The sequence below is a fragment of the Cyclopterus lumpus genome, chromosome 23 (genome assembly GCF_009769545.1).
Source record: "Cyclopterus lumpus isolate fCycLum1 chromosome 23, fCycLum1.pri, whole genome shotgun sequence".
Lineage (NCBI taxonomy): Eukaryota > Metazoa > Chordata > Actinopteri > Perciformes > Cyclopteridae > Cyclopterus > Cyclopterus lumpus.
The window spans coordinates 11,771,522-11,780,818 of NC_046988.1; the positions used below are offsets into that span (position 1 = coordinate 11,771,522).

Consider the following 9,297-nt stretch of genomic DNA (forward strand, 5'->3'; position numbering starts at 1 on the left):
GCACCTCCTCAGCTGCAGCCGTCCATACTTTCCTCAACCTGAAAACAAGGAGCTCCTCTGTCCGCTGACAGTAACCGGTTGAGAGTGATGCTCTCCGCAAAGTATCGGGCCGAGAGACAGGCGCGACCCCGGGGGTCGTGTCTGCTTGTGTGTTAGCCTGCCTGCCCTCATTAGATGCTGTCCTATGACGCTCTGTGAACACTAGCAGGGTGTGAGCAATAATGAATCATGTTAGCCCGAATCACACCTGCTGACAACCCCATGTAAAGGGAAGGAGATGGGGCAGGCCACGTCCAGGTAAAATCCAGGTCTGGCACAGGTGTTTCCCAAAGCACCTCCCATGGGAGGATAACACAGATCACACATCATCTCCTGATACTCGGCCCTTTGCCTCCAGTCATTTTTTGACGTGAAGCAATCGGGACACTTCTGCATAAATGCTGCGACCTAAATTCAGTAGCTTTTTTATTTTTTAAAATTTTATTTATTTATTTATTTTCTCACTGACTTGGTGCATTCTGACATCTAGTGGTGGGTGGTAATAACAACCTCGGGGAAATGTTGCTGAATGTTTCATCTCAGTAGAAAGAGAGTGTCAGACTTTATTGTCCAAGGTGTCATGTTAGTAGAAATACTTGTATTTACCCCCCGCCCCAAATAAAGGGAGATGCAAACTTCAGAAGTGACAAGTTCTCTAAAAGCACTTGATATTCTTCTGTATGCAAATATGTGATTTTATAACGTTATAGCGAGCAACATGTGCATGGCATATGGCTCACAAAGACGTTCATTTTATGATGTCACCAAAAAAGTGCCCCCTCAGGGCATAAAAGGGTACTGGCGTCTCACCGTAACGGGCTTGCGAAGACATTACAGCGTGTTCACGATGTATTTACACAGAGCATCAACAAAGTGAACGCTTCAATGGCCCCAAGTGGAGCGCATAGCTCAGCGGGCCTTTAAAAGACTCTGAGTCATTCCAGGAGGGAAGTGAAGAACCAACCGGAGCATCTGCTGGAAACTCCGGAAAAAAGCTCCTTTTACAAATGACAAACGGACCATCTGTGCACGTTGCTGTGCTCATGTCAAAAGCATATAGGAGCCATCATAAGCGCCATCAACGCAGCTCAGTTTTAAAAGTTAGCGTTGGGAAGCTGACTCAAGGCTGAGGTTCTTCTCGGAGGTCAATCTATGATTAAAATCATCTTCGGGCAGCGCTGTCAAAATGAAAAGCCGGAGTCTCTGTGGCACCCCAACATGTGTCACAGAAGTGAACTAATGAAGTGTTAAATGATTGTGACGCATGCCAGTGAAATCGAGGTTAAATGTCAAAACTGAATTGAATTGTGTTTTGAAGGTGTCCTCGGGCAGTTGGCGGGCAGATGGAGGGTCATCAGCTGATGAAGCTCACGTGGGCCCTCAGACAATAAAAGCTGGCTCATGTTCTCACTCTATATATTAATATAGCAGCACACAGCTATTAGCTATGCAGATATACAGTGGAGTCATGGCTCCGTCTGTGCATGCTTTTAGTGCATGTTAGTGGTGCTTTCAGCTGATAACAGAAGAGGATAAACAATTTTTTTTAAATGTATGTTGCCACCATGTCTTCTCTTTACCCACATTTCCAAAAACATCTCTTGATGACTTAAGTTTCAATGCAAAGTTGTCTTGGTGTATGTTCCCTATAATTCGAGGGGCAAGAGGGCCAAACACAGGTCATCAGGCCCCGGGCTCCGAGGAGCTTCCATGCAATCAAGATCAAGTTCCTGCTACATAGTTAATCAGGTTCCACCCACGCTGTAGATGTCGTGAACGACTGGTCTCCGCGTGGACATTGAATACTGAAGATGAATAGAGTCGTCACACAGATGCCCTAAAGTTGTGCAATGCATTCATCAAGGAGCAAGAACCCACGGTGAGCATGAGCATAGAGGGAAGTCTTTCTGGACCGTGTGGCATATCTCATACTTCTTTCAGGACTCTCATCCTCTTTCACCACTACGACACACATTATGAATGACAAATCCAGGGGAAAGTTTCCTTTCAAAGTGTAAATCGGAAAGCTGCACGGAGCAAACCGCTGTGTTTGCTGTCGAATGAAAGATTTAAAAAAAAACAAATGAGTGTGCTGATCGCTAACTGTGAGGTGAACCCTCACAGCGGGCACAACCAGAGATGTGCTGATAGATTGCACCCAATCTGCTCTGCTTTATCTTCACTTGCACACTGATGATAAGCCTTTTTGCCACTAGATGGCACACGTGTGCATGGAGCGATTTACAGGACTCAATGTCAATAAAAGCCTGGCTGCAGTTTTGGGACCAACGTGCCACATGATTACTCAATATATCATAATGCACATGTTTTCATATGGGCTTTACCTGCATCGCATTATTAATACGAAGGTTTCTTATTTATAGCTTAAAATTGTTCAACTTGAGATGCATTTAATAATCAAATTAAGGCTTTTAAAATCTTGAAATCTTGAAATATTGTTTCATTTGAAGTGTTTTCTTATGGGCCTGCTGATTTGGACTGTGAACGAGATGTGAGGGTTATTTAAGGGTTAAAAACGGCTGCGCTGCCTCTGAGACCACGCCCCCCTTTGGGTGACTCATCACAACAGGAAGCAGGAAGTGCCCGGATCTCGGCTCGTATATCTGTCGCAGGACCCTGTGTGTCAGGTATGTTTCGCTCCGACAGTTATGTCAGTTTCATATAATAAATAAGTTTGCGCTCAAATGCTTTTAAAGTCACGTGTGTTCTCAGGGGGAAGTAAACAGACTGCACGGCATTGTGGGTACGAAGAAGGGCTTTGCGTTTGACCTTTGCCCTGCTTTCCATTTTCAGAGCAAAACAACGAGTGTCAGTATGGCAGGCAGGCTCTCTCTCCAGGAGGTGGACCTCTCCTGTTCCATATGCTGCGAGATCTTCCGGGACCCCGTGGTCCTCAAGTGCAGCCACAGCTTCTGTGCACCCTGTCTGCAGCGGTACTGGACCCAAGGGCCACGGAGGCGCGACTGCCCCCTGTGCCGGAGCCAGAGTGTGGATGAGCCCGTGCCCAGTCTCACCCTGAAGAACCTGTGCGAGGCCTACATCCAGGAGGGCGAGGGGCCGGAGGACCCCGCGGGGGAGCTGTACTGCGATCCGGGGGAGATGTGCCCTCTGCACGGCGAGAGGCTTAAGCTCTACTGCGTGCCGGACGAGGAGCCCATCTGTGTGGTCTGCCACACCTCAAGGAAGCACAAACAGCACGACTGTTGCCCCGTCAGCGAGGCCATCGTGGATGTGAAGGTAAATATTGGTCATGATGAATTCTTTGAGCAGGCCTTCAAATAAATGTGCTCTTATTTACCTTCTCAGGAGAAGATGAAGTCTGCCCTCGGCTCAATGCAGGAGAAGAGGGATGCTTTTGACAAAATGAAGAAGAACTATGAGGACGCTGTGGAATGCATTCAGGTGACCTTTCTGCATTTATTAAGCGGCGCCGGTCCTTCCCAAGCCAATGCTCACGCAGGTTTGATTTCTTTTACTGCAGGTCCAGGCTCGCTTCGTGGAGAGACGGACCCGGGAGGAGTTCGAAAAGCTTCACGGCTTCCTCGACGCCGAGGAGGAAGCCAGGATGGAGGCGCTGAGGAGGGAGGAGGAGCAGAAGAGTCGAGCGGTGAGGCAGAAGATCGAAGAAATAGTCGGAAATATAACGTCCGTGTCCGAATCCATCCGAGTTTTAGAGGAGGAGATGGCTCTGCAGGGCATCTCTGTCCTCCATGTGAGTTTGTAAATGTTGACAATGTGAATAAACGCATGGATACTCGCATAAATATACATTTTATTTTCTTAAAAATGTAGTGACTTTGCCTCTTTTTCTTTCTTTTTTTTCAGAAATGCAAGGCGACATTGGCAAGGTGAAAGAAACAAATCAAATACTTTCGCCTTTCAATTTTCTGTCTTTTTTTCCCCCGCTGCTTTCATAACGAGATGCACAAACTGCTTATTTCTGCAGGGCTAACAGCCCAATCGAAGATCCAGTCATGCCCCCCGGAGCGCTCCTCGACGTGGCCAGTCATCTGGGGTCCCTGAACTTCCACGTGTGGGAGAAGATGCACAAAACCGTCAAATTCAGTGAGTACATATTCCTTCGACTTCCAGACTCACTTGGGGTCACGTGGTGTATTCTCGAAGGTGGAGAAGAGATTGTGATGCTGAGCGGACTCCAGTCCGAGTGTGTTACCGGGGACGGCTGACAATCTGCTGTGTGGTATTTTTTTGCTGTTCCTTTCCAGCTCCGGTGACTCTGGACCCGAACACCGCCGCCCCGTGGCTCATCCTGTCGGAGGACCTCGCCAGCGTCTGTGACAGTGACGAAAAGCAGAAGATGCCGGACAACCCGGAGAGGTTTGACCCCGACACGGGGGTGCTGGGCCGCGAGAGCTTCACCTCGGGCAAGCACGCCTGGGTCGTCAACGTGGGCGACAACACGGCGTGGGTCGTGGGCGTGGCCAAAGAATCCGTCCAGAGGAAAGAGAAAGTGTCTTCGGTGCTGAAGAACGGCTACCTGAGTGTGTACTTTTACCACAAGATGTACTTTGCGGGCACCTCTCCCTTGACGAGGCTCAACCTGAAGAGGAACCCGCAGAAGGTCCGAGTGCAGCTGGACTGTGACAAGGGCCGGGTGTCTTTCTACGACGACGACACGCACATCTACACCTTCAAGCATGTCCTCAGCGAGAGAGTCTTCCCGTACTTCTGGGTTGGTTGTCAACAGTGTCCTTTGACGCTGGAGCCGCTGGAGGTTTCTCTGAAGGCTGTGGAATATTTCTGATTTTCCACTTGACAATTTGTCTTCTCAGCACAAAAGGAAGAGGAATTCTTTTTATTTTATTTTCACACAGTATGAGGGGAACATTCAGAAATGCCAAATTGCATAATTTCAGCACTTTCTTTTTCCCAGTCCAATGAAATATCTTTTACGACCAGCATGTGTCTTATATAACCATGAATCACGAATCCACAATTTGATCTCTGCACTTTAAACTTCTATTTTAAAGAAAGAGTCCTTTTTGCAAAATAGCCTAAGTGTTTGTGTGTGTTTTTTTTTTAAGTAACCAGAAGTGTGGCTGTGGTTTAATTAATCGAAGTTTGTTACATGATTCTGAATTTGCATGTCAAACCTTGAATTTTGTTTACAGCGTTGGATATATTGCAAACACTAAATATGCTTTATGTGCAAATACTACAATGAAAATACTAAACTACAAATAAATAATTTGCTAATATCAATACTCCCTTTGATTTTTTTGCAACCTGCAAGTCCTGTTAGACCTGTAATAAAACAATGAGGTTCTTTTAAATCTGGATAATGTTCTGACCTTTTATAAGTTATGAGAAGTGATGTGAGACAAAAAGAAAAAAAAGATGACTTCCTGTCAGCTACATTAACAAACATTTAGAAAGTTAAAGTCGAGTTTGAAACGGTCTGTATGAAACTATAGACGGACTAAAATGTAATGTTAAACATTTGACAGCTTTGTTACTTATTTGATCATAATTAGGCGATATGCCGGTATTTAAGATAACCGTAATATTTTTTAATGAAATAGATATGTTAAAAATACATACATTATCATATTGTGTAAATAACCCACCGCCTCTTAAATCACTTTATATATACAGTTTTGGTTACAGACTCTCTCCTATACCTTCCTTTTTCTCATATTTGGAACGAATTGCCCCAAAATGCACAGTTAACGAAGTCAAAGATGAATATATATATATCATTACACTATTTAAAAAGTAAATCATTTGGAAATGATGGGTGATTTTTTTTATTTGTGTCATTGCTGCCTTTATGTAAAACAAAATCCATTCAATTGGTTTGTATGCAGAGTAAGTGCAGTCTATTTCATCAGCACTTGCAATTACTACTTCCTTAATGGTACCGTTAATGTATCGATCAGGGCCTGACTCCTCCCTCTGACGTCACCCATCGCTCACGTCGACACCTTGCGAAGAGCAACAACTTCTTGTAGCGGTTTTTAATTGACTTCGTAACAAATTACTTTTTTTTAACTTTCTGACTGCACTTAATGCGTTTGGAGCTGCGTTTTATTTTTTTTCTTCTGACCCGTCTCAACGTCAAAGGGCCTCGGCAGGTGTCACGGCAAGGTGAGCCCAAAGAAACCCGACCTGTGGATGAGCTTCCATTAGCTCGTCAGAGCCGCGATGCTAACAGTGCATGTGGTTAAAAACGTGCTGAAGGTCAGAGGTCAAGGGAAGGCCCTCCAGTTGGTGGACTTCAGTACAGCCACCAACTAAAAAACACATTTAATGTAACATTAACTTTACACTGAGCCAAACTCACATCATCGAAGCCTCCACCAAGTCTTTTTGTGTTACATTTATTTAAAATAAATACTCCAATGTGTTTTTTTTTTTTTTACAGGAGGTCAAAGATGCCCAGCGCTTCATCCAGACACCCGAAGAAAAGGAAGACAGACGACGTGGTGGTTTTGCAGCCCCCGTCCAAAGCCCCCAAAGTCAGGTTCCTGAGTCCGTCTCTCTTCCTGCTGGAGATCCCCGCTGACGCCAACACCAGTCTCCCAGTGTGGGATGCCATGAGATCCCAGCAGGTGGACATCGCCTGGACCGTGAACCCCTACTTCATCGGTGTGCATTTCACCCCCCGGACCTCGAAGCAAGGCAGGCGCACGACTTCCACACAGACCTCCGGCTCGGCGCCTCGTTCCGGGGTCCTGCAGCCCCGGATGCTCATCCAGGCCGTCCCTCAGCAGCACGGCGCCTCCCAGAGCTCCTGCGTCCTGCTCACTCTTCCCCAAAGCGGCACCCAACTGCTGCCGGGTCAACCGGCCAAAGCGCCGGCGAACCTGCCGCCAGCCGTCTCCTTCATCGTCCCCCTGCCCGTCATCATCACCCAACATCAGCCCAGCACCCCGACCAAGAAATGTCTGCAAGCCGCCATCCGGACCCCGACCGCCACCACCACCAAGCCGCAGGCCCCGCCCAGAGGGCCAGTCCCAACCCCGTTCCACACGAAGAGCTCCTCCGACATCCAGATCTGTGACAACTTCCTCCTGGGTTTGTGTCACGCGGGCAGGACCTGCAAGAAGCACCACACTCCTTACCCGTTCTACTGGCAGCTGTGGGACAGCCGCCAGTGGATCGACGTCCCCCCCCGCTCTCAGGTGTTACTGGAGAGGAGCTACTGCAACGTGAAACGAGATACCGTCGGCATCAAGGATGGGTGAGCGAACCTCTGGTTTTGGTTGCTATCAGAAGACGTTTGCTTCTGATTATCACTCATATGTTAGTGTGTTTTAATGGTGACCTTCTGTCCAACCCTCCCTTTAGCAATCACTACTGCAGTCTGGACTTTGACTCGATGGAGATTATCGACTCCTACAGGTATACTGAATATCGACGGCTCACTAACTCCGACAGTCTGGTCAACAACCCGTACTTTCCCTGCAAATGGAAAATCTACTGGTGGAACGGAGTGGACTGGGAGGAGTACGACCAGGTGACTGTTTTTCTTATTTATTGTTCTCTCCATCTTGCAGTCCACGATTAGTGCCCTTTTATCTCTATAACCGCCTAGCCTCTCCGCAGGTTGTGTCCGCCTTGCTGCTGCAGAAGATGAGCCTGAAGGAGCCCGAGTGTTTCTTCTGTATTGGCTACCGGGATTACAAGGTGGACTTCACCGACATGAGCCAGACCAACGTCGACACGTGGTTCCACAGAGACGTTCGCTGCAGACCCTTCTACCGCTCCCCCGATTCCATGCGGCCCTACCTGCGGTCGGTATCTCCCTTCTCTGGGTCTCGGTTTTAGTCGCATGATGGAGAACATTTTCCAGATGAGTTATATTGGCATTATTCACAGAAAAAGAAATCCGGACAGAATTATGATACTTTTAATTGTAATAATGTGATAATCAGACGTGCGGTAAATTCAGGTTATTTGTAACAAACTTTGCGCCCAGGACAGGAATCCTGACCGAGCCCGTCGGTGAGCCTCCTGGGGCCAACTTCAGCGTGGACCCTCTGGAGGAGTTCACATCCTGGTACCCTCCCGTGTGGTGTCTGGACTCGATGCAGGACTACAGCTTGGTGGACCTTCCGGCCGGCACACAGGCCTACCAGAGTGTCCAGAGCCACTTCTACCAGAGCCTGCCTGAGACCAGGGTGGACATCGTCGGCATCCAGCAGGTCCAGAACCTCCTCCACTGGGACAAGTACCAAAGGTCCACCTGCTGTTTGTGCCTAAACAAGTTTGCATCGATTATGTTTTGAAGATGAAATCGCTTCTCTGCATACAGAAATGGGCTTGAAGCAAAAATCTGGTTAAATAGTTTTTTAAAGCTCGATTTCAGTACAAAATAACCCTCAAACTGATATTTACGTCTAAACATTAAGCCGGATACGTTCAGTCTAAATGTCAGTCCGTATTTAAGTGGCGTGGGGAAGGAACCGTGTCCCAAAGGCAGCATCTGCGTTGTCGTTACAGGCACAAGGCGTACATGCAGGAGCGGCACGACGAGTCTCGGGGGCCTCTGGAGAGACATCTCTTCCACGGCACAACCAAGGAGCCCTCAGAGGACATCTGCCACAACAACTTCGACCCGCGCATGGCCGGGGTCAACGGCACGTCCAACGGCTTCGGCTCCTACTTTGCCCTCTCCGCCTCCTTCTCCAAAACCTACTCGGCCAAGTCGGGGTCCGACAAGGTCCGCCACATGTTCCTGGCCAAAGTCCTGGTGGGGAAGGTGAGCCTCGGGAGCTCCGGGTACTACCGTCCGCCGCCACTCAACCCCAGGACGAGTCGATTCCTCCTCTACGACACGTGCGTGGACGACATTGACAACCCCACCATGTTTGTAGTTTTCGACAGCTGTCAGTGCTACCCATACTACCTCATCAAGTACAAGGACCTGCCCACGGAGATTGATATCTAATGAAGAAAGGGGCGGGGCCTCGATTGTTGATTGTTCAGACACGAAGCGTTAAGCTGTAGGACGACCTGAAATGTTTATCAAATGTTATCGCTTGAAGAAAACGCTCGGTTCACGTGAGCAGGCTGTCAAAGAAACGCAGGCTCTTCAAACCTTCAAAGCACTTTATTTTTCTCAAAAGTTATATATTTTTTTAATTTTGGTTATTCAAACATTTTACATCGATGGAAATAAGTACTTTTTTCTTTCAAAAAGGTGTTCTGAATCAAATGACATGTCATATTTATAAAAATAAACTGTTCACCGAATGCTCTCATTTCGAACAT

General features: G+C 47.6%; 2 protein-coding genes across 2 annotated transcripts; both read left to right on the plus strand.

Moving 5' to 3' along the window:
* The first annotated feature begins 2,610 nt into the window (after positions 1-2,610).
* LOC117726478 (tripartite motif-containing protein 35-like) lies at positions 2,611-5,285 on the plus strand. The gene is made up of 7 exons (XM_034526788.1): positions 2,611-2,687; positions 2,854-3,297; positions 3,367-3,462; positions 3,542-3,772; positions 3,886-3,908; positions 4,007-4,125; positions 4,287-5,285. The coding sequence occupies exons 2-7, from the start codon at positions 2,875-2,877 to the stop codon at positions 4,823-4,825; spliced, it is 1,431 nt and encodes a 476-aa protein (XP_034382679.1). The 5' UTR covers positions 2,611-2,687; positions 2,854-2,874; the 3' UTR covers positions 4,826-5,285.
* A 1,170-nt stretch (positions 5,286-6,455) lies between these two features.
* Positions 6,456-9,228, plus strand: LOC117726519 (protein mono-ADP-ribosyltransferase TIPARP-like). The gene is made up of 5 exons (XM_034526839.1): positions 6,456-7,264; positions 7,372-7,540; positions 7,630-7,817; positions 8,003-8,263; positions 8,527-9,228. The coding sequence occupies exons 1-5, from the start codon at positions 6,456-6,458 to the stop codon at positions 8,972-8,974; spliced, it is 1,875 nt and encodes a 624-aa protein (XP_034382730.1). The 3' UTR covers positions 8,975-9,228.
* Positions 9,229-9,297: the final 69 nt, after the last annotated feature.